The sequence below is a fragment of the Theropithecus gelada genome, chromosome 9, assembly GCF_003255815.1.
Source record: "Theropithecus gelada isolate Dixy chromosome 9, Tgel_1.0, whole genome shotgun sequence".
NCBI lineage: Eukaryota > Metazoa > Chordata > Mammalia > Primates > Cercopithecidae > Theropithecus > Theropithecus gelada.
Window position 1 is genome coordinate 123,963,242 of NC_037677.1, and position 27,548 is coordinate 123,990,789.

Here is a 27,548-nt window from a genome sequence, read left to right on the forward strand (position 1 = left end):
AAGAAATAACGGTTTCCACCTCTCAGCAAAGCTGAAGCTTGCTTTGCCATGGGACCATTTCATTTACATGAAACTCACATTTGCAGTGAGCTATTGGACAGTTTCATTTACATGAACCGGAGTTGAGCAGCAGATTTATTGACAGTATTGAAATGTCAAGGCCGAGGCAACTGGCAATATAAAAACATCTGATTGAAATATGTAAGTGTTTGTTCATGTGTCTCAATGCCTTTTGTTTTCCCCCAGCAAGAACTCACTGAGGGGGGTGGTACTTGCCATTTAGTTTTCAATGAGTCCCCCCGAAACCCCTGATTATTCATCTCTAGGATTTGGCCGGCATCTGTCTGCCCAGCTGCGTGTCCAGCGCCGAGGCTTCTCCTTTGCCCACACCAGCATGAGCTATGGGCAGCTATGGGCCACTCTCTTTGAGAGGTCGCCTGTGGTCAGAGCCACCTCTTTATACTCGAAGCACCCGGGGCTCTTCGCCTACCCCTCCTGGGGGCACTTTCTGCTCCGGAGTTCCCTTTCTGTGCCCCTAGCAGCCAGGCAGCACCTGACAGATAGAAGGCTGTAGGAGTTATTTGTCAGGTGGTAAAAATGCACCGCCTTTGCTGGGTCCCTTTGTAGCTGGTGAAGCACTGTACATACAAGAGACAACAGAAGAGCAGGCCCTCCACCTAAACAGGCCGTGATCCTCTTAATCACCCTCTGCGCATGAGCCCTTTGTAGCCGGGGCCTGCCAGCCAGCGGCTGCCGGATGCAGGAGCTTAGGGAGGTGGAGAGGGGAGCCCTGAGCTTTCGTGAGGATGCAACTTCTCCTCAGGTGCGTTGGCCATTTTGAACTGACTAAGAGGGCAGGAAGGCAAATAATCCCAGAATGGCAGGACTGACATCCTGCTGCCAAACCCTTGTGCCCTCCTTATGCCACTTGGGACCAACACCCATGGGATATCTGTAGGAGCAGCAGCTAACCTTGTTCCATAAAAATAGGAAGGATTCTTTCTTAGCACAAATGAGATTAGTAACAGGGAGTTAACAGTCAGCCCAGGTGGAATACTGCCCTGGAGTGTGCATTTGGTGAAACTGTGTGCCCGAGATGAAATGTAGGGCCTGGCAAAGCAAGTTGTGGGGTCAGGACAGCATGGCTATGCCTGCTGCCCAGGACACCGGACAAGGGGCCCTCTCAGCAGTGTGCACTTGGCTGGCCACACCCAGTGTATCACAATCTCCCCGAGGCTGTCCCTCCATCAGTGCAAGGACAGTGACATCGGTGGGCAGAGAGCCTCTGTTATCTCCACAGCCACCTAGGAGTGCCAGTCTGGGGTTGCTGATGGACAGAATGGCCCATTCTCTGTTCATCTCTGCCCTGCCCCACCCCCAACTCGCAGGCAGTCCCCTGGAGGCTGCAGCAGGAAGAACGCCAGACATGAAGATACCCAGAGCTCTTGGGCACGGGTAGGGGCCCATCACGCCTCCTTTGGAAGGAGCAAAGTTACTGCCGGGGTCACCCTGGGACGTGGTCCCCGTGGCCCAGCGTGAGGAGGAGGTTTGGTCTGCTCAAGCAAGATCTGAGGGGGGCTGTGGTCCCTGCCTTAGACCAAGCCAGCCACGTTGCCCTGGCACCTTAGGGCTGAGCTGGAGGGCACTGGGCTGAGACTTGGCCAGGCCAGGCCCTGTGGGGCCCTCAGAGAAAGAGGGTGGAGGTCTCTGAGAGACATGCACTGGGAGCCAGGAGGACAGATGGTCAGTCCCCTACCTCCAGCACTGACAGTCTCGTTAACCATGGCAGGTGTGCAAATGAGGCCTGTGAGGGCAGCCTGAGTGCTCCAAGCAGCCTTTTCCTCCCAACCCCGGGGGCCATGAGCTCTCTTTGTTGTTGTTGTTGTTGTTGTTGTTTGTTTTTTGGAGTCTCACTCTGTTGCCCAGCCTGAGTACAGTGGCGCAATCTCGGCTCACTGCAACCCCTGCCCCCTGGGTTCAAGTAATTCTACTGCCTCAGCTTCCCGAGTAGCCAGGATTACAGGCATGCACCACTACACCTGGCTAATTTTTGTATTTTTAGTAGAGACAGGGTTTTGCTATGTTGGCCAGGCTGGTCTCGAACTCGACCTCAGGTGATCCACCCACCTCAGCCTCCCGAAGTGCTAGGATTGCAGGCGGGAGCCATTGCACCTGCCCATCACTCTTCCTTCACATGATGGTGTGTGGTGCCATGGCAGGGCCCTCCCTTGGCCTCCTTTGCCCTCCCTAACTGGACAGGTAGTGCAGGCTGCCCGGGCCTGGATTCCTCAAGTCCCGAACATCTCCCTCTGCACAGCAAGCAGAGAACAAGAACAGAATTGGAAGTCTCTGTTCTGAAGCAGGTGTGTTCAAGCACCACTCAAGGCTTTGTGTTTTCCCGGGATGACCACATGTGTGCATAGCCACGTGCACACACAGCCCCCGCCCCCAGAGCGGAGCAGCAGCTTTGCTTTGTTCCTTTGGAATTTTCATCTATGAGAACAAACAATAATAATAAAATGCCCAGCTGCCCAAAAATTCTGTTTGGAAGAAAGGTTCATGGAGGAGCAGGAAGCCTGCCCCAGAGCACGTGGCTCCTCTGGTGAGACCCTGGGAGTGGAGGCAGCCATGGGGCTGACATGCGGGCTCTCCTCTCTCCTTGCAGGTGGAAATCAGCCCCCTGGAGAACGCCATCGAGACCATGCAGCTGACGAACGACAAGATCAACAGCATGGTGCAGCAGCACCTGGATGACCCCAGCCTGCCCATCAACCCGCTCTCCATGCTCCTGAACGGCATCGTGGACCCAGCTGTCATGGGGGGCTTCACAAACTACGAAAAGGCATGGGATCCACCAGCTTGCTCTGGGCAGGCAGTCCTGCCCTGGGACAGACTGAAAATTCCAGAGTCCCCAAAGCCCAGAAACGCGCCTGGTCTCATTGAGCAATCTCAGCAGTGGCCCAGCCAAGGCCAGGCAGCAGCAGCCAGTGGTAGCCCCTGAAGGCTGCAGCAAAGTCAAGGCCTGAGCCCCTGGCAAGGCTCCCCTGGGCATCCCCAGACAGCCAGGCTGGGCTTATCTGTGCCCAGGCCTCCAGTGGCTTTTGCAAGGTCTGGGATCTTAAAGGCCAAAAGATAAACAAAAACATCAGAATATCAGGACTAGGGAGGTAGCTCTTGGACGGTGGAGGGGGCCTGGCCTGCTGGTCTCCCTGGATCCTAACTCTGTAGGAACGGGTAGAAGTTGAAGGACACAGGGTGTAGCCTAGACCACGGGCCTGCCCCTGCCTGTGTTTGTAAATGCAGCTCTTCTGGAACAAGGCCATGCCTGTGTACTTACTTACTGCCTGAGGCTATTTTCCTGACACTATAACTGGCGAGTTGAGTAGTGGCAGCATCGAGTAGTTGTGATAGAGATCTGTATGGTCCACAAAACCTAAAATGTTTACTGTCTGGCCTTTCACAAATAAAGCTTGTTGACCCCTGATCTAGACAGAGTGAAAACTGAGACAAGAGGGGTACTGCCTGAGAGAAGGCTGCGAGGAGGCGGTTACCCGCCCTTGCACAAAGAAGTTCGTTGCATTCAGGTGTAGGTCAGGCCTGGGCAGGTGCAGGGGCTGGGTGGGGGTCATGGGCATGTGAGTAGGTGAGAGGGCTGTATTCACTGCCATCCAGCAGGACCAAGCCACCAGGTCAGCTATGGCCTTCTTGGACCCCAAGAAGCGGGATTGCTGCTGTAGACAGCCCATTAGCTCCACTTTCAGTGTTTGCCCTTATGGGACATTTTGTCCTGGGTGCTGCAGAGGGTGTGACCCTAGGTCTGCAGTGAGCTCCGTGTGGATCTGTTTTATGCACAGCTCTATTCTCAGGGCCTGGAGCACAGTAAGTGTGCAAAAACCTGTGTTTGCTGAGCAGGTGCACTGAGTGACTCTCCCTGTCTCCACCAGGCCTTCTTTACAGACCGGTACCTGCAGGAGCACCCCGAGGCCCATGAAAAGATCGAGAAGCTCAAGGATCTGATTGCCTGGCAGGTAAGGTGTCCAGCGAGAGCCATGCATGGCTGGAGAGAAGGAAAGCTAGGAGGGTCTAGGCTCAGCACACACACCAGCCGGCATGGAGGTCCCTGGGCTGCAGTCATGATGCACATGACTATGATTGTCCCTGGGTGAACCCACCCACTGCTGTCATGATCAACTCGGCTCCTGGGCTGCAGTCAGGAATTTGAACACCCAGAAAATCATCTCTTGCAAAGGAACAAGGTCTCTTTCCTCCCCTTGGTCATTTCTGCCAGCTGCTGGAAAACTCTTTCTCTGTCTGTATTGATAGAACATTGAGGTGAGCTCAGTGCCATGAAGCCTTGAGCTCTAGCCTATGCCAGGAAAGGCGCTCGGGCCAGTGCAGTCCCTGTGAAACGCACGTAGGTCAGAAGCTGCGGTGCACCCTCTCCCTGTTCGTGCACCTCTGGCAGTGGTGCGTGTCCTCATTTGTGTTTTCCCAGCTGAAGTTGTGCATGTTATTTCACTGTTCTGCTCATGCTCCTGAAGCCTCTGGAGCCTTTCCCAGAGGGCCATTGTCTTGAAAGGGCAGACTGTGGGTGCCTTGGGTTCGGTGTCAGAACCTAGCAGATGTGTCTGTGCTTCTCAGAGCCTTCCTGAGCCTGAAGTGTAGGGGTCATCAAGAGCCTGTCCTTACAAGCGCTTGGCCGGCACCTGCCTGCTCTGCTGCTTTAGGCCACTGCCACTTTAGGCCTCCTTTTCTCATGTGGGAGGCGAGGAGGCTGCTGTCCCCGAGGTCTCGCCACACTGTGTAAAGAGAGTTGAGGGAGGTGGAGGCAAAGGCCTGCATGGGTTTGGACTGGGTGTCATAGCTCAGGCCACTTTGCTAAGCTGGGGTCCTAGGCTCCCAGTCAAGGCCCAGAGATGCTGTGCAGTTGATCTGTACTCAGTCCAGAACAGGGCAAGATACAAAATTCACCGGGCGTGGTGGCGCCTGCCTGTAATCCCAGCTACTCGGGAGGCTGAGGCAGGAGAATCGATTGAACCCGGGAGGCAGAGGTTGCAGTGAGCCAAGATCATGCCGCTGCACTCCAGCCTGAGTGACAAGAGCAAAACTGTCAAAAACAAACAAAAAGAAAAGAACAAGGCAAGGCTGTTCCTCTTATGAGACTTCACTGTGAGCAGGTTTGTTTGTTTGTTTGTTCTGGAGATGAAGTCTCGGTCTGTTGCCCAGGCTGGAGTGCAGTGGCGTGATCTCAGGTCACTGCAACCTCCTCCTCTGGGGTTCAAGTGATTCTCCTGCCTTAGCCTTCCTAGTAGCTGGGACTACAGGTGTGTGCCACCATGCCCAGCTCATTTTTTTTGTATTTGTAGTGAAGATGGAGTTTTGCCATGTTGGCCAGGCTGGTCTTGAACTCCTGACCTCAGGTGATCCGCCTGCCTTGGCCTCCCTAAGTGCTGGGATTACAGGCATGAGCCACTGCACCAGGCCACTGTGAGCATTTTTATTCTGGCATCCCAGCGGGGCCTCTTCTTAGTGGTTTCTCTGCTGTCAGCACATTGGCCAATGAGACGTCTCAGAGTGGAGCAAGGCTGAGCTTTGGTTGTGAGCCAAGATACGAGTCCTTTTAAATTTGTGTTTAGATGTATAGGACGGGTTGGATTTTTATAATTCTAAGTACTTATATTGTTATACAAACATAATATATGTTTTATATATATATGTTATAAATAATTGTGATAAAATGTAAATAACAAAATTTCCCATCTCAAACGTTTTTAAGTGTCCAGTTCAGAGGCAATAAGTACGTTCACATTGTTGTTGTACAACCAGCACCACCACCGTCCATCTCCAAAGCCTTGTCGTCTTGCAAAGCTCCAACTCTGTACCCATTGAACAACTTCCCCATTCCTCCCTCCACCCAGCTCCTGGTCACCACCATTCTACTTTGTGTCTCTATGAATTTGCCTACTCTAGATACCTTATATGAGTGGAATTGTGTAACACTGGTCCTTATTTGTCTGGCTTGTTTCTCTTAGCAGAATGTCTTCCAGGTTCATCCATGTTGTAGCGTGTGTCGGAACTTCATTCCTTTTTAAGGCTGGGTAATACTCCATTATAGTGCTGGACCACAATGTGTTTCTCCACGGATCTGTCGAGGAACAACATGTGGGTTGTTTCTACCTTTTGGCTGGTGTGAACAATGCTGCTGTGAATGTGGGTGTACAAATACCTGCTCAAGTCCCTGCTTTCAATACTCCCATAGTTTGGGGTATACACCCAAATTTAGACTTGCTGGCTCATGTGGTATTCTGTGTTTATTTTTTGTGAAACTGCCAAACTCTTCTACAGTCGCAGCACCATTTGACATTCCCATCAGCAGTAATGCATGATTCCAACTTCTTTGCACCCCCAACAAGACTTGTTATTTTGTCTTTTTTTTTTTTTTGAGATGGAGTCTCGCTCTGTCACCAGGATGGAGTGCAGTGGCGTGATCTTGGCTCACTGCAACCTCCGCCTCCCAGGTTCAAGCGATTCTCCTGCCTCAGCCTCCCGAGTAGCTGAGACTATAGGCGTGCACCATCATGCTCAACTAATTTTTGTATTTTCAGTAGAGTAGAGTAGACAATGTTGGCCAGGATGGTCTCGATTTCTTGCTCTCATCCGCCGGCCTCAGCCTCCCAAAGTGCTGGGATTACAGGTGTGAGCCAGCGCTCCTGGCCTGTTTGTCTTTTAAATAATAGCTGTTTTAATGAGTGAGAAGTTTTATTTATATGTATATATAAACAAAAATTAAGAGGGAAGAAATCAGACTGTCACAAATCTGTCTGCATTTGAAATCTGCATTTGGAATTATGGTTTTGAAAGTCCTCAGAGTTTGACTGAAAGGGACATTGTTGGCCAACTGTGGCTTCTTTGCATGGAATGTAAGCCTCATGTAGACAGTGTCCCTCTGTCACTAAAAAAGTAGGAGTTTAAAATTGTGAATGCTTCCATTTCAGATGTTGTAGATTTTGTACTAAAGGGTACGAAATTCAAAATTCCTCTGCAGGCTATAAAACTATTGCTATACAAAAACTAGTTTGGTCTGCAAAAGTTCTATTGATTTTTTTTTTTTTCCTGTAAGCTTTTACAGCAAATTGGATTTTAAGAGTTTCAAGTCCTACAGAGGAAAGTAATTTGTTCCCCAGAGAGCAGCTTTATGTCAGCACCGTGTCATCATTCCTAATAACTGTATTAAAGGATGAATGTTAAAGCAGGTCACAGGAAAGTTAAAAGAATCAGTTTTCTAGTAACTTCGTTATATCAAAGAGTGGTGAAAAATGCATATTGCAAACATCACCTGTGATTTTGCATTCATTTGCAAATGTTTGGAAAACCCATGTCTTGGTATTGGCAGCTGAGTCATATGTTCATTAAAAATAAGAAGTTTGAGTTTATCAGAATGCTTTGTTCTCTTTTTGTGTATTAGTTCATCTGGTTTGGTTTTTTCCTGAAACTCTGTCAGGGCAGAGTGAGGCTTTTCTCCTGGGAGCCCCAGGACTCATATGCAGAGTTTTCATCACCGATGTGTAATAAGCACAGCTCCAATGCCTACAGTGGTTTGTGAAGGTTGGTTACTACGTCCCAGACAGCTCCTCCTCAGCCCTGCTTGCTAACTCGGAAACAGAGGATGGGCTGACCTGCTCCTCGCTGGGTGGAGGTTGCAGTCAGGGTGCACGCTGCGAGGTGCCTCCTCTAGGTTCGCAGCTGGCACCAGGTCATGAGTCCCTTTCTCAAAGGCACAGTTCCATCTTTCCCCATACACAGCTGTCATTGTGGAGCATCCCTGCCGAGTATCCAAAGATAAATCCATACAGTCCCATATTAAACTACTATGATGTGTACATATTTCTCTTTTGAAAAGTACAAAGATGAAAGGCTGAACTCAGCCATCATCCCCAGCTGATGACAAGCATGACTGTTGTGTCCAGGGGTGGTGCTCCTGGAGCACTGAGCAAGGCTTCCAAATGTTCTGCGCTGCTTTCAGGGCATGAATCTGCGCAGGGGACAGACAGGAGCAGACTTCAAATACAGCCCATCAGGAGGGCGCCTTTATAGCGCAGGCAGCAAGCTCGCTTTGATCAACTAGAGGTGCGACTTAGGGAAAGTGCTCTCCCAGCTCTGGGCTCTGAGAAGCTCTTTACGAATGCAGATTCCTGGGATCTGCCTACAGCAAATCAGGGCTCTGGAAGTGGGGTTCAGGAATCTGCCCGAGACACTCTGATGCTTAGCCAGAGTGGAACCCACTGAACTACAGGGTCTCCAGAGACCATTTAAGACCCTAGGTCTATCTGTATGTTAAGTGCCTTGTGCGTTGGAATGTGTTTACTGAGGGCATCCTCTTACCTTCTTCCATTTAGAATCACACCTGCAGTTCAGCCCCAAGTAGACATAAAACGGGACCAGGTCTGTCCTCTAAGAAGGTTATTTCCCATCAGTGTCAGGAACTGTTGAGAGTCATGAATTCTCACACCTTCTAAATTTCACCTGTCAAATTGCAGTTCGAGCAGCACCAGTGACCTAAAGCAAATGGTCTTAACTGTCATCTAGCAAGAACCTTCTTTGCCAGAAAGAATCTGACCAATTAAGAGTTTTATCACACCACCATCAACACCAACAATAGCAAAACTCAGAAACTAGCTTACATTTTATAGTCTGAGAAAGGCCCACCCTAAATCAGAAATGCTTTTAGTATCTAGGGTGCCTGTGCTTTCACCTTGCCACAGCGCCTCCACACATCCCTGCCTTTGCATCCAGAGAGAGACACAACACATTCGACATCCCGCCAAAAGTTGTCCCAGTCTGCCTGCGTCATCCCCCAAGGCGGAACTCAGGAGGCAGAAGGCTGACAGTGAGCATTTTCTACTGCTGGCCCTGAGTAAACTGCGGCTAGCCCCGGGGAAGCTGCCATCTGCACAAGTAATTCATAGGGAATATTAAAACAACCCATGTCTTTTGAAATCTCTCCTGCATGCTGTCGTTTCGGTGATAACTGGCCAGAAAGGCCTGACGTGTGCCTAGCGTTTGGGCCCAGCTGTCAACAAAACAAACTTTTGTGTCGGTGCAACCTCAAAGCAGGCTAGGAGGGCTGTGAGTGAGGAGAGCACTGCTACTCCCTCCTTTCCTGGAGCATCAAGAGAGGCAACAGCTGCGTGCTATAAATGGTAACCAAATACATTTGATGCGTTGATTCATCTTGATAAGATTTCTTGAATTTGCTCACATGAAATTCAATTGTGTACTTATTATCGTTCATACTAATAAATCTGCTCATTTAGATTGGTGTTCTGTCCTATTAGGAAAATCTGTTTTTAATCAGTATTTTGATTTAATTATAAATTATTGAGAGGAAGCCTCTTAGCTTGATTACATGGAAGAATGTCTAACTGAGTCCGAGCCCTGGCGGGAAGCGGAGACCAGGGACGTAAAGGAAGACTTTTGCTTCTCCCGCCCCCAACAGCAGCAACTCTGGTGGGTCTCTGCAGCTGGGAGAATGAAAATGTCTCTCTTAGAACGTTTTTAAAGGTCAGCTTCATCTCCACTCTCGGATGTGAAGTGTTGGCATGGATATTTTGTGACAGCAGTGTCGGCAGAGAAGCGATTATTTTTAGTTTTAAAGAAGAATAAATTTGGTTTTCCCTTCCAAAAAAGGAATATTTTTCAGGACTATAGATCACATGTAATTACCTTTTGGAATAGGGTTCTCGTAACGGCAATATTCTTAGCTAAAAAATGTTTGCACTCTGACATGACCCTTTGCTAACAGAACAAGTTACATCTAAACAAATTCGAGGTGCAGCTCTTCCCAAACTCAACTGAAAAGCACAGATTAAGTCTATTCTGGGCCGGGCGCAGTGGCTCAAGCCTGTAATCCCAGCACTTTGGGAGGCCGAGACGGGCGGATCACGAGGTCAGAAGATCGAGACCATCCTGGCTAACACGGTGAAACCCCATCTCTACTAAAAAATACAAAAAAACTAGCCGGGCGAGGTGGCGGGCGCCTGTAGTCCCAGCTACTCGGGAGGCTGAGGCAGGAGAATGGCATGAACCCGGGAGGCGGAGCTTGCAGCGAGCCGAGATTGCGCCAGGGCACTCCAGCCTGGGAGACAGAGCGAGACTCCGTCTCAAAAAAAAAAAAAAAAGTCTATTCTGGGAAATTGATTGAGTAGCCATGGTGTAGGGCGCACGACACTGGACACAGTCAATTGAGAACACGAATGGTTTTCATGTAACCATTCTGGTCTTTGGTGGTAATATGCCTGCTGGTGAATTGAATCCACTGGTTTGATTTGGAAACCAAAGCAGATCATTTTGCCAGTTCCCCTTTCCCCGGGTGTGCATGGCTCTTCCTAGATCATTATCCAAGAAATAAGGAATGTCAACCTCTGTATTTTCCAGATTCCTTTTCTGGCCGAAGGGATCAGAATCCATGGAGACAAAGTCACGGAGGCACTGAGGCCGTTCCACGAGAGGATGGAGGCCTGTTTCAAACAGCTGAAGGAAAAAGTGGAGAAAGAGTATGGCGTCCGGATCATGGTAAGAGGGTCGTATGGGTAGTACTGCAGGAGAGTGGGTGTCTGGGCATCCCACTGTTGAACTGGGACAAGCTCCCAGGGCAGAGGAACTCACATGTGCACATGGTGCCTGCTTAGGAAGTGGGATGTGAGGGAGCTCAGCCCCCTTGGGCAGTCTGTCTACCAGCAGCTCCGCAACCTCCTTTCAATAACCGGAAATGCCAGGGCAAATAAACATTCATGAATTTCCTTGATAGCCAAATGCCCCCTCACCTGCTGTGAACACGGTCCAACCTTATTGTTGTAGAGCAATGGAGAAATCTCACAGCGCCCAGGCAACTCAGCTGGTTGACAGTGCACACCTACAGTCATATAATACACACAAAGGATTCGGTCATCCACAGGGCAATAGCACTCATCATGGCCCGTAACAGAGGTGGCCCAGCCCAAAGTTGATTTCGGAGGATCATGGCCATCAGGGGAGAAGTGACGGATGTCTGGAGTGTGAAATTATTAGCAAAGATTTACCTGTTGTAGGAAGGGGTAATTGATCTAGACCAAGGAGGATAAGCCAGATGTGGTCAGGGGAGGAGATCAGGAAGACACTGCCTGGAGAAAGGAACTTCCTCAACAAAGGCTGAGAGGCAGGTGTTTGAATGGCAGGCCAGGGGCCAGTGCAGACACGGGCATGCTTTGGGCAGAAAAGAAAATTCAGAGTAGACGTGGAAAGGCATCCAACCTCCAAGAACGAGGGATGCCAGGCTGGGGCAGGAGGCTCTGCTTGGGATAAAGGGCAGAACTGAGCTTTGGCGATGAGTTTATGGAAGGTTTCTGAGGAGAGGCTGGCATCAGGAGCAGGGTGGAGAGCAGCTTGTAGAGTTTTAATGATGCAAAAGCCTTACAGTTCAAGTCTTACAGCCCACTTGAGACCGTCCCCAGGAGCCATGCCTTAGCAGATGTGGTGGCAAAGCCAGGCACCGTGAGTCAGAGTGCTGCCCTGCTCTGCAGCTCAGAGTGCTGCTCCCATCTTTCCTCAGCCTCTGGGAGCTTTGCGGGGCCTACACTGTCTGCCCAGGCACAGCAAAGGGTCCCCACTCCCCACTGTTCAGGGATGGGGGCAGTGTGGCACAGAGAAGCAGGAAGCTCTCTTCTGTCTGCTGGAATTGCATGCCTGCTGGCACTGAGGGGGTGTGCACAGGGCTTCAACTCCCCTGCAAAAGGAAGGTGAGCTGTGGGAAGTCGCACTGCTTCTCCCAGATAACATACAGCACTTTCCTCTGCTCCTTGAAGACCAGGTATCGAGTGGGGTGTGCCATTTTGGCTTTTTTCTTGGCCCAGGGCGGCCTGTCCACCAGTCCCTGAAGTTCTCAGCTGCTCTCTGTTGAACCCTCTTTTCTTTCACACATTGATCTCAATAAGCAAACTGCTTCCCACGTGCCAGGGACCTTCCTAAGTGCTATATAGATACTCAGTTACTTAATCTCCTCATACTCTGTGAAGCAGGCACTGCAGTTATCCCCATTTTACAGTCAAGGAAATGGGGACATGGGAAGGTAACTAGTTACACCCTAGCACATGGCAGACCCATAGTTCAAGCCCCATCCATGTACCTCCCGGGTCTGTGCTTTTAGCCCCTACTCCAGGGGCTAACATTTGGCACCACAGAGCTTCTACGCCTCTTTCCCACATGGTAGGAAATGCACATGAGACCTGGACAACACCTGAGAGAAGGTAATTTGGCTGTGATCACACTGCATGCCCTCCCAGTCTCCCCGCCTCTGCCGGGCATGACTGAACCTTGGTGCCTCTAAGCCTAGGGCCTGGTGTCCATCAGATGAGACGTCCCAGGCCCAGCAGGGCTTGAACCCAACAAAGCCAACATAACACAGCTGCTGCTCTGAGGTTGCAAACTCAGCAAGTGGGGGTCTGGAACTGCCAGCCCCGCATGAGCTGCTGCAGGTGAACAGACATGGCAATCAAGGCACTCTCCTTCAAGGCTGGGCTGGAGGACCCTTTGTGCAAGTCAGGATGCTAGAGTAGTGCTTGATAGCTTCAGAGCCTGCAACTCATTACAATCAGAGCTGAGTGGCAAGAAGCGTTTCGGAGTGCGTCACGGCACATCTCTTTCAAAGTTGATGCCTGTATTAATTCTTTCTAAGAAACAAACACTTGTGAAATCTTGACATTTTCTTCCTAAGTGAAAAACTTCCTCTTTTCTCAGTCTTTTAATGTATATTTCAAAATCACAGAAAGCTGTCTGGCTCACCAGACATCCTGCACATCCCTTTCTCTGCCACGGTTCATGAGTTCTGAGTGTGCTTGCTTTGGGCACAGGTGGAGAAAGCAAGGGCAGGAAGGTAGGGTGCCATGTGGATTGGGGTGCCATGTGGATTGCGGTGCCGTGTGGGTTGGGGTGCCATGTGGATTGTGGTGCCGTGTGGATTGGGGTGCCATGTGGATTGCAGTGCCGTGTGGAATGGGGTACCGTGTAGATTGTGGTGCCGTGTAGATTGGGGTGCTGTGTGGATTGGGGTGCCGTGTGGATTGGAGTGCCGTGTGGATTGCGGTGCCGTGTGGATTGGGGTGCCGTGTGGATTGGGGTGCCGTGTGGATTGCGGTGCCGTGTGGATTGGGGTGCTGTGTGTCCTTGGCTGGAGCTTATTTCCAGCACATCGTGAGTCAGCACCGTCTCCAGCAAACTCCCCACCCTTCTCTGTAGCGCCAGCTGGGGCGCCCCTCCTAGGGGTGGGAGGCTTTTGCAGAATGAAGGTTGCATTTTCCACCCTGGGATACTTTGTTCCCTGGGCCCACCTTGCAGAGTCCTGCTCCATCCTTCGACCCCAACAGCAGGCTCTGCAAGCATCCTTTGAGCAGGCAAAGGGACTGGCGGGTCCCCCTGTCCTTCCCTGAGAAATGTGGCAATAAAAAGCAGTCTGGGGTGTGCCTTTCCTGTCTTACCTACTTTGGAAACTTGCAAGCATCTCAGAGCACTTTGAAAAGCCATCTAGTATCACCCTGTTTGCAAAAAGATGGATTTTAAAATTTAAAAATAATCCCATAGAAAGGAGGTAAACCATTTTGTCAATGTTTCTGAGCCAGCTTAAGCCATTGAAAGAGAAGATGTGGACGCCCTCCGACTTCTCGATACCCAGGCCCCTCTGCCACTCTGCCTTGGCTTTCATCTTTCCAGTCCTGGGGCTCCAAGGAGCTGCCATTCCCTGGATGACAGCTCTGCAGCTCAGCTTCTCCTGACCTTTAGGGAGCGAGGCGTGCAGGGCCCTGGGGATGAGCCCATGAGCATCTTCCACGTTCAACATTGAGCCCCGTGCCCTCACCGGCCCACAGCACCACGTTCGACATTGAGCCCCGCACCCTCACCGGCCCACAGCATTGACCCCCGCATCCTCACCGGCCCACAGCGTGCAGGAGGCATGTATGTTGGCCTTCAGGCTTGTGAAAAAGAGCTTTAGGTTTCTTACCAAATCTTCATCTACCTCTTCAAGTCCGATTAGGAGCAGGGTAATTGACCCTGGTTCTGCACTCTCTACTCCCGTCCACCTCATCACTCCAAACACCATGGAGAGCCATAACCCCAACATGCCACTGTCCCCCTCTTACCTCCCCACCTACTGTCACAACACCCACTGGCCACCCAGACCCGGGAGAGACCCAGCAGTCACCCTTCCTCCCTCAAGTTAGTTCTAGCCGCGGTATCCCCTGGTGGTGCTGGGGTTCACCCCACCATCTTTGCCATCACAGTTGGCCCCTGACCTGGCCCCGAGCTTCCAGGATTTCTCCTCTCGCCTTCCCTCCACAGCTGCCAGGGGGACCCATCCCAGTAGTTCTCTTAACTGGGATCTGTGGGACCCCGGGGTTCCTCAGAGGCTGCTGGGAGGGGTGTTGACTGGGAAGCCTCAGCAGGAGCATTAAGCTTCACCTGTTCCATGTGCTGGAGTTCCATGGGGAAGAGAAGCAGTGTGGCATGGCCTACAAGAACAGCCAGGGACCAGGGTTCTGTTTCAGACGCAGAGCTGATGGTGCAGCTGTGTCCTTCAGTCTTGTGGCCTCTGAGGGCCGGCCAAGATTCTAACACCACACTTGCACCCTGCCTGCTGGGCCTGCCCATCTCCTGCCCGCGCCCCCAGCCCCTCCTCCCCAGCCTGCCCTCCGCAAGGGACAATGTGTCACCCTCTGTGGGATTTCAGGCTGTAACTGGCATTTGTATAGCATCTGGAAAGGGACATTCCAGATCACGATGAAGTGTGCCTGCTTCTCCCCCTTCCTTGTACGGCACTGGTCCCTGTGATGAAGTTCAGGCAACCCCCTCAACCCAGCCCATTCCCATCCAAGATTCTGGGCAGTAAACGCCTGTGGCTGGCTCGAGGTGGGACGTTACAACTCAGCTGGGAGGGAGACAGCGATGTAAAACTCAGGGTCATTAGGCAGGGCCGGGGGTCGCTTCGGTCAGAGAACTGGAGGGAGTGAGTGCTTAGGCTGTGAAGACGGCAGCAGCCATCAGGGTAGTGAGCCCTGTGGGTGTCCCTGGCATCATTTCATTTAGTCCTAACGCTGGCCCTCCGGGCGGGAAGGACTGTTCCCTGTGTGCTCAGGAGGAAGCTGAGGCTCGGAGCGGCTCCGGGTTTTATGGAGGGTCACACCGTCAGTGCCAGGGCCACAATTCTAGCCTAGTTCCAATATCCCCAACTCCTACCCACCAGCCCTGCTTTCAGTCAGTGTCTGGCCCTGGAGTCACACCTGCCAGGACTGGGTGAGACTCTGATTGCATCAGATGGAACAAAAGTAAAGCCCTGAGGTCTTGATTTCTAGAGGCTCTGCTCAATCAAGAAGGAATTATGAGGCAGACCGCCCAGTAGAATCCATGGTTGCACCCAGGGAGTGCCCTGCAAATATGGGACCCCGAGAGTACCCTCTGTCCTTCCTTGGCGGGAGTCATCCTCCTGCCAGCCCCCTTCCTTTATTCCTTGAAATCCATACTCACACATCTCAGCCAAGACCTGAGGTCACCTTCTGAGATTAAGTATAGGGTAAGGTTTTCACAATTGGGGATAATCCCCAAGGAACCATTTCCCTTTTAGTTTCTTCTAAAGGCAGAGTAATTACAATGGACATCTCCATGGAGCTATCCCCTGGCACCATCATTGGTGCCTGGTCAGTCCAAGACTGACCAGCTCCTCTCTGCTGGCAAATCCCAGCTGCACGTCACTCAGAGCCAGTGGTCAGCAAACTGTGGCCCCCGGCCTGGTTGTGTAACTAAAGTTTTGTTGGCAGGCGGGCCATGCTCATTCATTTCTGTATTGTCTGTGACTGCTTTTGTGCTGTCTTGGCGGCGTGTGGTAGTTTCCACAGAGACCGTATGTCCTGCAAACCTAAAATGCTTACCTGGTCCTTTGCAGCAGGGGCCCCCAGCCCCCAGGCAATGGACTGGTACCAGTCTGTGGCCTGTTAGGAACTGGGCCCACAGCTGGAGGTGCGCGGCGGGTGAGGGAACATTACTGTTTGAGTTCTGCCACCTGTCAGATCAGCTGCGGCATTAGATTCTCGTGGGAGTATGAACCCCATTGTGAACTGTGCATGTGAGGGATCTGGGTTGCACACTCCTTATGAGAATCTAATGCCTGATGATCTGAGGTGGAACAGTTTCATCCTGAAACCACCCCCTGCCAGTCTGTGGAAAAACTGTCTGTTTTCCATGAAACCGGTTCCCGGTGCCAAAAAAGTTGGGGACCACTGCTTTACAGAAAATGTGCAGAAAATGGGGGCCAATTCGTGCCCTTTTACGATTTTGAAGTTTTTATTATTGAAGAGATAGTTTACACATCAAATGCTGTTTTATTTGGGACCACATATTTAAGAAAGGCCCACTTTTCAGATGGTGAAGTGGTGTTATAGGAATATTACCTGTAATCTACCGCTTCTGGCCTCAGAGGGCTGGAACCATGGTCTACAGCAGGTCTTCGGTAGGTGATTGGCTGAATGAGATGGGCGGGGTGGGGCTGCAGCGTGGGGAAGTCAGCGCCACACAGAGAGGAAGTGCCCTAGAGAAATTTAGTTTCCACATCCTCAGGCTAAAGGAAAGTCCTTGTGCAGCAGCTGCAGTCCCAGATGTGCCAACATCTGGCTTGGGGTGCAGGTACACTAGAATTTTCTAGCTAATTGGATGTTGACACATGCTATATTTCAAGGACACTTGTTTCAGTAATATGTCAAGAAGAAGATGGAAAAGTCCGTCTAGAGATCTTTTTTTTTTTTTTTTTTTTTTTTTTGGCACAATGCATCACTAGTTCACTACCTAGCACGTGGGAGAAGCTTTAGCAACTTCAGCGGTGGTTTCATCTACTCCACGGCATCAGTCACTTGCAGAAAGGAAACATACTTTTAATTAGGCAGCAGGAGCATCTTATTTTTGTCTACAGGAGGTCAGTCATTATGGATTCATGCATTTTGATGGCCTGTATAGTCTATCAACATGCAGAGATATACAAAATTCATCTAAAGATCGAAAGACTCTTTAATCACTCGCTAGGTGTTACTCTACATTACACTTTCTGGTCGGCACATTCTCCTGTGGCTTTGGAATGTATTGACACATTGCGGTCTTTGAAGAAAACTGCATTGAGTATTAAAAAGCTAAGAAGGTTCCTTCCGATGCTTTCACAGTATTGGGTTAGGTTTTAAAATACTCCACAATAATCATTGTTTTTGTCTTCCACTCAGAACAAGAACAGGTACTGTTTACAGAAGTCTAAACGATGATGGTCTCGATTCCACACTGCTAAGATCACTTTGTCTCAGGAGTCTGACCATGGCAGGCACAGGCATCAAACAAGTCTCTTTCTCTCTCTCTTTCTCGCTCTCAGCCCTCAAGTCTGGATGATAGAAGAGGCAGCCGCCCCCGGTCCATGGTGCGGTCCTTCACGATGCCTTCCTCATCCCGGCCGCTGTCTGTGGCCTCTGTCTCTTCCCTCTCATCGGACAGCACCCCTTCCAGGCCAGGCTCCGACGGGTGAGTCAAGCTCACAGCAGGGCTGGGCTGAGCAGCGAGGGCCTGGGGGATCTGGAAGGAGCCACCCAGGGCTCTGGGTTTATTTTCTTACAACTGAGGATTTTGTGTCCATCAAAATTATCTTTGAAACTGAGACCCTCCAAGACTTTCTGACCATAGTGCCCAATATTACTTTGAGGTCTTGTGAGTTGTTGAGAAAAACATCCTCTCTTTGGGTACCACTTTGGGTAAGGTTTTCATCTAATTTAGAACATCCAGTGAGTGTTCAGTCCTCTTCAGCACGGCTTTGAACAGGCTTGTCCAACCCACGGCCCACGGCCCACATGCAGCCCAGGATGGCTTTGAATGTGGCCCAACACCAATCCATAAACTCCCTTAAAACAGTATGAGATTGTTTTTGTGACTTCTTTTTTATATATATATATAGCTCATCAGCTATTGTTAGTGTTAGTGTATTTCATGTGTGGCCCAAGACAATTCTTCTAAAGTGACTCAGGGAAGCCAAAAGATTGGACACCCCTGGGAAGAAGCAAGGTACATTCCCTGCTGGCCAAGCACTTTGTACTTTTCATCTCCTGTTCACCTCCAGGGCCATGCCCAGGCAGGAGCTGGTGTGGTCTGAGCATGACACAACCTGCACTGTCATGACACAACGTGACACCATTCTGCCAAGCCAGCTGTCACAGCGTCAGGCTTTCATGATGGATGGCTGGGCCACCTTCTTTTTTTTTTCCTCCCTTCCTCATTTTTTTGGAGAGCAAATTTTTTGTTTATTTTTGTTTCTGGTGAGGTTTATTACCTTTTAAAGGGAAATGGTGTTTAAGTGAGTGCTTCTGAGAATGACCATCTGTCCCTACTTTTTAGGACAACTCTGGAAAATAAAAGGCATATTATCCTTTTTAAAAATTTTGTTTTTGAGGCAGACTCTCACTCTGCCACCCAGGCTGGAGTGCAGTGGTGGAATCACAGCTCACTGCAGCCTCCACTTCCCAAGCTCAAGCGATCATAACCATTTTAAAGTGAACAGTTCGGTGGGATTCAGTAGGTTCACATTGCTGTGCAGCCATCACCACCGTCCACCTCCAGAACTCTTTAATCTTGCCAGACTGAAATCTGTACCCACTGAACAATTCCCCACCTTTTACCTCCCATACCGATTAAACACTAACTTCGCATTCTCCTTTCCCCGCACCCCTGACACCCTGACAATGTCTACTTTCTTTTTTTTTTTTTTTTTTGAGAGGAGTCCCCCTCTCCAGGCTGAGTGCACTGGCACAATCTCGGCTCACAGCGACCTCCGCCTCCCAGGTTCAAGCAATTATTTTGCCTCAGCCTCCCAAGTAGCCTGGGACTACAGGCACCTGCCACCACGCCTGGCTAATTCTTTGTATTTTTAGTAGAGACAGGGTTTCACCGTGTTAGCCGGGATGGTCTCGATCTCCCGACCTCGTAATCTGCCCACCTCGGCCTCCCAAAGTGCTGGGATTACAGTTGTGAGTCACCACGCCCGGCCAGTGTCCACTTTCTATCACTATGATTTTGACTATTCTAAGTACCCATGGGCCACCTTCTTTCTACAAGGCCACTTCCGAGATGCATTTTTGTTCTTGAGTACCCAATAGTTAACATTTATTGAGCTCTTGCATTAATGTGGCTCTTGCATTAGCTCAGATTATTGCAAAGAAAACTGCAACATTGGTATTTTTTTGTATTTTTGAGTGGCAAGCATGTAAAGTTTGTTCTTCTACAAAAAGAAAAAAATATTGCATGCAATTTCAACAACACAGAAGAACCTCTAATTGTTTTACTGCCGATTTGCACAGTTTGTGTGTCCAATCCCATTTGGTTTACAATCCGTCACCCCATCAAACCCACAGGCATCTGGCCCCTTCAACACAGACACAAACTTCCAGAGAGCCCCAAGGGTCGGCTCAACTCTGACTGCCCTTTGTTGCCAACGACTGATGTGCCCGATGGATAATTGCGAACTATCCCCACATTTTTTCTTAACAGTAATTTTTATCAGCATCTGATATTTATAAGGCCAAGTCCATATGGAAATTCTCAATTTAGAGGTATTTAAATCATGTGTGCTTGTCACTTACAGCAAGATTGCTAAAGAAATTTAATTCAACTTCTCCCCGAGAAAATCCCCAAGCTAGTTAGGGAAAGGTTTTTATATTTCTAGGAACATAGGGGTTAGGGTGGAAATTGATGGGGAGGTTTTAGATAGAAGAGCAGTGAATTGCACATGTGAACTCGGGCTGCCAGCTCTTCCCCAGAAGGCATTTGTTTAACCTTTAACTGGAAGGCATCTTTATTACAGTCCAGATTTGTGTTCATTCTTGGGGTTACCACCCTTTGCTAGCTAACTAATGTGGAGAAAATGAGGCTTTGGTCTCAAATGTCACAGGTTATGTGCAGAATAAAGTTCATCCTGCAGGCAGTTGCTTCTCATAATGTGAAAATTTAGAACTCCACCTGCCTTTCTCTGGGTTCTTTGTATAAGCATCAGGATTTCACAACCGGGGTCTTCTCCCTGAGCTAAACAGCATCTACTAATCCTTTTCTTACCTACATTATCTCAAGTTCTGCTAAACCTAGAATAAAATCATGAAATGTTTGGTTGTTGCTTATAATAGATACAATATTTCACACCTAATGGTTATGGATGTATCATAGATCCAGTGCGAAAAGTCCAGATATCCCAAAATGCCTTAATGATCTAAGTCAATACTGGTATATTTTATCAGTCATTTTTTATTTTTTAAGCATTTTATTATAGAAAAATTTCAAAGCTGAGTCCAGTGGCTCATGCCTAAAATCCCAGCACTTTGGGAGGCTGAGGCAGGTGGATTGCTTGAGCTCTGGAGTTGAAGACCAGCCTGGGCAATGTAACAAAACCCCATCTCTACAAAAAATACAAAAATTAGCTGGGTGTGGTGGTGCATGCCTGTAGTCTCAGCTACTTGGGAGGCTGAGGTGGGAGGATCACCTGAGCCTGGGGAGGTTGAGGCTGTAGTGAGCCGTGATTGCACCCCTGCACTTCAGCCTGGGCAACAGAGTGAGACTGTCTCAGAAAAAAAGAAAAATTTCAGATATATACAAAGTGGGCTGAATAGTATAATGAGGCCCCCATGCCCCACAGCCAGTCTTGACAATTATTGGGTTTTAACTAATCTTTTTTTCAATCTGTATCAATCATATTTTCCAGTAGATCTCAAATATATCATTTTATCTATAGCTATTTCAATATGAATTTCTAAAAGGTATGAACTCTTTTTTAAAACCATAACTAGGTTATATTATATAAACTATTGTAATATAGTTTATTTCACACCAAAAATATTGACAGGAATTCCATATTATTATAATAATATATTAGTGTTAATTTTCCATTGTCATGTCTTTTTTTTAGTTTGTTTAAAGCAAAATCCAAATAAGGTCCCCACCTTGCACCTCGCACTTGGTGGATATTATCTCTTTAGGTCTCCTTCAGTCCCCTTTTCTCCCTTGTAATTTATTTGTGGGAAATCCTAGGTTGCATATCCTGTCATGGTCCTCACCATCAGGACTTTGCTGATAGCATGTCCTATCGCATGGTTTAATTCGTGTCTCGATTCTCCATATTCCCTGCATATTGGTAGTTAGTTGAATCTAGCGATTTGATCAGATTCAGATTTGATTTAGGGATGACTTCATAGGTACTTGTATGTTCTTCCATTCAGAGGCACATCATATCCTGTTATCTATCTTATGGAGACGTTAACAGCTATTGATGAAGTGCTTAGATTTAATACCATTACTGTTTACATAGTGTATGTTCCTGCAGCACATCCTACTGCACAGCCACATTAGATGGGAGAAGCAAAGAGTAGGTGGTGCTTCTTGCTCTGGGCAGTCTGCATCTTCAGCGGATTTAAGCGCAGTTTTGTGAATGATCCTTCCCTTCCTGGTTCAGTTGACTCCCCACTATGGGACACACAACCTAGAAATCAACAGTGAGCACATCAGTGGGGAGCAAGATTGTTGCAATGGCCGTCCAGTGAGCACATCAGTGGGAAGCAAGATTGTTGCAATGGCTGTCTTTTTTTTTTTTTTTTTTTTTTTTTTTTTGAGACAGGATCTGACTCTGTCACTCAGGCTCTGCAATGGCACAATCTCGGTTCACTGCAATTTCTGCCTCCCAGGCTTAAGCCATCCTACCACCTCAGCCTCCTGAGTAGGTGGGGCTATAGGTGCACACCCCCATGGCTGGCTAACTTTTGTATGTTTTGTAGAGACAGGATCTTGCCGTGTTGGTCAGGCTGGTCTCGAACTCCTGAGCTCAAATGATCCGCCCGCCTCAGCCTCCCCAAGTGCTGGGATTACAGGCGTGAGCCACCGCGCCCAGCCCTGCAATGGCCTTCTTTTTTTTTTTTTTTTTTTTTTTTTTTGAGACGGAGTCTTGCTCTGTCACCCAGGCTGGAGTGCAGTGGCCGGATCTCGGCTCACTGCAAGCTCCGCCTCCCGGGTTCATGCCATTCTCCTGCCTCAGCCTCCCGAGTAGCTGGGACTACAGGCACCCGCCACCTCGCCCAGCTGGTTTTTTGTAATTTTTAGTAGAGACGGGGTTTCACCGTGTTAGCCAGGATGGTCTCGATCTCCTGACCTCGTGATCCGCCCGTCTCGGCCTCCCAAAGTGCTGGGATTACAGGCTTGAGCCACCGCGCCCGGCCTACAATGGCCTTCTTAATGAGAACAGTGGCTTTCTTCCAAGTGTCCCATTCAGAAATACATGTAAGAGAAACTAGAGCTAGGATGAAAATTTTCTTCTCTTGAAATCGTGCTCCCCTTGAAAAAGCCAATTTCTTCTCCAGGCAGTCAAGGAAGTCAGGTTTGGAAGTTGCTGTGAGGACTCAGAGCTCCAAAGAGCAGGCTATAATTTGAAAATGTAAGATCCTAGTAACAGCCCTGCCTTCCATGTGAGTTATGCTATACAGTTTTTCAGGCGGGCCCATGCCTTCATCCGTTCAACCGTGTGTCCTGACTCCTCCTCACAGCGGGAGCTTCTAGGGATGAGATTCCAGTCTTAGAATTGGATCGATTTCTTCCACCTCCTGATAAGACTTCTAGGACCAGAAACAGGATGGACATGCCAATCTTGTGTTGGAGTGACAAATCACAATCGTGTGTGGATGTGCGTGCACACTAACCTTTTGGTACATGCCTTAGAAACTAGCCTAAGATTCATTTACTCCATGGCGTAACCACGAATGTGTTTTTACAGCAACTGTGGGGTAGGCAGAAGGGTGGTGGTGTCTTCATACCCTTTTATAAGTGAAACAGCTGCCAGAGGTTGTGAGGACATCAAGAGTCACCCACAAGTGGCAGAGCTAGAATGCAGGTCTTCTGTCTCCAGCTCAGTTGCCAGCTGGAAACCTCAGGGCATCTCGAAGCACCTGTGAGCTGGCCCTGGCTTGCTTCTGACCGAGCCATGCAAAGTGCTTTCACCTGGAAACAACCGTCTATCTGTAATCATAGAGCCTTGGTCAGGATTAAGGTAGCAGACGTTTCTTTGCATTGATGTCCGTTTTTCCCCATTAAAAAATACACAGAATATTTCTATATAAATCTCTAAAAGACAAGGGTTCCCCTTTTGAAATATACCCTAAATACCATCCTCCCATCGTAAATGAACAATTCCTTAATGTCATCATCAAATATCCGGTCAGACTTCACATTTGCCGTATCGTGCTAAGTGTTCTATCTTTTTCACAGTTTTCCGTGTTGGGATTGAAACACAGTCCTTGCATCTGGTGACTGTGTATCTGAAGTCGCCCTTGGCCTCCCTTTTAAATCATTGCTTTCCTTGTAAATGCCTTCGATGGATTGTGAGTGACTTTACACGTGTCTGTGGGGTGGAAAGCAATTGCTCTCCTATTAAGACATCATTGACCTTTCCTTTAGGTTTGCTCTGGAGCCTCTCCTGCCAAAGAAAATGCACTCCAGGTCCCAGGACAAGCTGGACAAGGATGACCTGGAGAAGGAGAAGAAGGACAAGAAGAAGGAAAAAAGGAACAGCAAACATCAAGAGATATTTGAGAAAGAATTTAAACCCACCGACATTTCCCTGCAGCAGTCGGAGGCTGTGATCCTTTCGGAAACGGTAACCTGACAGGGTATCTTCCCTCGCTCTGTGGTAGCTTCAGGGACCTACCTTTGCCCCACCTGTAGCCAACAGGGCTGACAGTGGGCTCTGACTGCACTTGTTGTAAATTAGCAACTCAAAAACCTGGGGTCCTCCTCCCCTAACCTCAAATGTCCCAAGGCAGTAGGACAGCCAGAGCCGCAGAGCTGGGCTTAGCATTCGTCCAGCTTCCGCAGGGCCTGGGGCAAGGCTGCTCTGCTGCTAGGCTCTGCCGCTCTGGCTCTGTTGGACTTGTTTCCTACACATGTCCTAACATCCCAGAAGATGAGCAGGAGTCCTTTTGTTGTCAGGAAACAGTCCTCCATGTCAGCTAATGCCTTCTCCTCGCCCCTTGTTGACTGGAACTCTAAGCTAGTTATGGCCCAAGTGTGAAAATCAGTGGAACTAGAATCCAAAGACCTCTTCCCACCAGGCCCCAGCAGCTGCACCTGCTCCTGGGGTACCTGCTCTGTCTCATCTGCTCCACCTTTCCGTCTCCTGGCCGTCTTTCACAAGGACTTACAGGGACTTCACGTGGCCCGTGCTGCTGAACCGACCTTAAAAACAGGTCCTAGTGAGTCTTGTTCGTTCCACAGTTGTGAGCGTGTGAGGGTGGTGAAACCGAGGAGCCGGCTCTCATCCTGGGGCTGGGCCTGAGAGCTGATCCTCCCAGAAGTACACCACATTGGGAGTCTGTGTTCGTCTGTTTTGTGTTACTGTAAAGGAATAACTGAGCCTGCGTCATTTATGAAGAAAAGAGGTTGATCTGGCTCATGGTTCTGCAGACTGTATGAGCATGGCACTAGCATCTGCTTGGCTTCTGGTGAGGCCTCAGGAGGCTTTTATTCTTGGCTGAAGGCAGGGGAGGGGAGCAGACATGTCACATGGTGAGAAAGAGAGTATGGGCAGGGGGTCGTGTTCCAGGCTTTTTTAAATAACTAGGTCTCACATGAACTGATAGAATGAGAACTCACTCATTACCCCTATTACTGCAAGGACAGCACCAAGCCCTTCATGAGAGGTCAGCTCCCATGACCCAGACACCTCCCACTGGCCGCACCCCCAACATTTCAACATGAGATTTGGAGGAGACAAGCTGTATCAGAGTGTGAGTGCAAAGATGAGGCACAGCCCACTTCCAGAGCGAACTTGATTCTGAAAGTGCTAGCTGTAGTTGGAAACAAAAATAAAGAAGGGGTTCTCGTGGGCTGTCAGTTTCAAAGACGAAGTCAGGATTGGAGCTGCCCTCCCTGGAAATAGATGGGTGTTTGCTTGTCTCAGTCCTGGGCAGCCAGTGGGCTATGATTAGAGGGTTAGACGTACTGCACTGCTTGTTTATAACTTAAAACCCAGAAAGTTGGTTTTATCTATACTTCATACCACTCAGAAAGCAGTCACATGCTACCTGGCTATCTACAGGTGGAAGGCAAACCCCCCAGCCATGACTTGACGTCCAGCAGGCCAGCGCTGCTCTGTGGCCTGTGGCTGCAGCTTCATACCACTCAGAAAGCAGTCACATGCTACCTGGCTATCTAGAGGTGGAAGGCAAACCCCCCAGCCATGACTTGACGTCCAGCAGGCCAGCGCTGCTCTGCGGCCTGTGGCTGCAGCGGGGCTGGAGAATTCCCGTGAGGGTGGCCGAGATGTCAGGCCTCGGGGGGCACTGGCTGGAGGCTGGCCCGAAGCACCCAGACGCTCAGCCTCCAGCAGATTGAGGGGGTCCTGACCACACAGCGTGCTCTGTCTGCTATTCTCGGAAGTTGGGATGCCCACCACCCCAGAGGTTGGCTGAAGTCTCCTTCTCTCAAGCCCCAGGTAGATTTCTCAAGTCTCAAAACATCGTAGCTGGGTAGGGGAATGAACAGAAGCATTTTTGAGTATTACTTAGTGCCAGACACTATGCAAGTCTTTCATACATTTTAATTTAAGCTCCGTTTTAAGATGCTAAATTGGAGGCCTCAGAGAAGTTGTGCCAAGTGGCAGGATTGATCACAGCTGACTTGTGTGAAAAGTCCAAAGACACAAGCACACACATGACAGGCACAGAGCCAGCACAGTGCATTTTCTGTCCCTGCCTGTGGCCCAAGCATCGTTCTAGGATCCTTGCAAACAGCAGGGCTAGGGGCAGCACCACAAGGGCTGTTTCCCCACGGTTGGCCCTAGCACCCTCAGCAAATCCGCAGGAACTCAGCAAGGTCAGAGCACAGAACATTGGTGGGGCTTCTCAGCATCTGGCCCAGTGTCAGCTTGAGCCTTCCAGCACCAGGAGGCGGGGCATCCGAACCTCCCACTGGGGACAGGCTTCCTATTCTTGGTCCAGCCCAGCGACCTGTGTGTCTACACAGAGGCCACCTCCTCCAGGGGACGGGTGCCGGCAAGGTCTGTGAGGACAGTCAGACACCTGAAGTTTCCCAGCAGGCGACTGGGTGCCTGTGACCAGCCATGCTGCAGGGGAGGTGGGGAGGAGGTTCACAGGAGCAGAAGTAGCAACCCATTCCCTGGGGACAACACCAGCCACCCTCCCCACCTCCCCACCCCCGCTTACCCCTCCTGTAGTGTCCTCCTTGCCCTTCCCCCCTGCTGGCCTCCCCTGCACCCCAGCTTCTGCCAAGGTTTTCCCTCCTCACCCCTGGGGCTAGGTTTGGTTTCCTAGTTGATTTGCATCATCAACAATTTCCTGACCTTTAGCTGAGCCTCTCCAGCCAGAGCCTCCAGGCTGCAATTTGCATCGCAGCAGGCCAGCCTCCTCACGCTCTCTGAATCAGAATGTGCCCGCCCTGGGATGCAGGGAAGCCAGGAGAAGCACCTTAGCAGATCCCAAATCTCTCTTGCCAGCACATTCGCCTTCAGAGGGCCCAGCACTTCACCCAGCCTTTCCCGACTTCCCACGGCAGTTCTGCTGCCTGGAACAAGGCCATTTCTTCAGAGGAGGTGCAGCTCCTGGGCACTTGGCTCCCCCGACAGCACAGTATAGTTCTGGAAATAGACCTGTTGGCCTGGCTCTGTCACTCATTTGCCAGAAGGCCTGAATCTTCCTCCCAAGCCTGGTTCCCATTTCCTCCTTCCAGCCTCGGTAACCTCCAGACTGGCCCTGGCTCGGCTGACTCCTCCTGGGGCAGACATTGAAGCCTACCTGCTCAGTTGCTCACCCAAACCAGCACAGCCCATCCGCCAGGCCCCCAGACCTAGCACCAAGCCGGAGCTGCCCACTCACCTGCCTGCCTTTCCTTGGGGGAGAACCTTGACCCCTCCTTTTTGGCTGGGTTAATAAGTTTTCCAATTACTCCTGCCTCAGAGTATTCTGTCACTGCTCCTGTTCCCCAAAGCCTGATGAGCAACCTGTAAGAAATATATACATACAACTTACTGATGGAACAAACAGGGAAAGGGCTTCGGTGGGGGAAAGTCAAGTGCCTCTGAAAGCCAGAGATGAGCAGGAAAAAATGCATTGAAAAGGAGAGAAAAAGAATCCCTGCCCGGTAATGACCTAGGATGTGAGAAGCAGCAAAGGAAAGGAATAGCAAAAATCCTTCAGCCAGTTCCTAGACTTTCAGGTACACACCAAAGAGACCAAAGCATGCTGAGCACACCTGGGAGTCATTCTGCTCTGGAACACGTGTCCAAACTTCCCTTTTTCATAAGGTCACGTGTCCTATTGGATTAGGACCTGTTACTGGGAAGTGTGCAGGTCCTTGATTCTTAGTCTTAGAGGAAAGAATTCAGCCAAGAGACCAATCAGTAAAGTAGGGAAATTAGTAAAGTAGGTAAAGTAGGGTTATTAAGGAAATAAAAGTAGCGTAGACTC

At 49.7% G+C, this 27,548-nt stretch overlaps 1 protein-coding gene across 2 annotated transcripts in view; it reads left to right on the top strand.

Annotated features, from left to right (window-relative positions):
* DOCK1 (dedicator of cytokinesis 1) overlaps positions 1-27,548 on the top strand; it is a 540,207-nt gene that overhangs the window by 503,583 nt on the left and 9,076 nt on the right. For both annotated transcript variants that reach the window (XM_025396230.1, XM_025396231.1), the window contains exons 45-49: positions 2,666-2,842; positions 3,945-4,028; positions 10,435-10,572; positions 17,429-17,574; positions 23,524-23,722. In XM_025396230.1, coding sequence (XP_025252015.1) covers positions 2,666-2,842; positions 3,945-4,028; positions 10,435-10,572; positions 17,429-17,574; positions 23,524-23,722 — 744 coding nt within the window. The remainder of the gene's footprint in view (positions 1-2,665; positions 2,843-3,944; positions 4,029-10,434; positions 10,573-17,428; positions 17,575-23,523; positions 23,723-27,548) is intronic.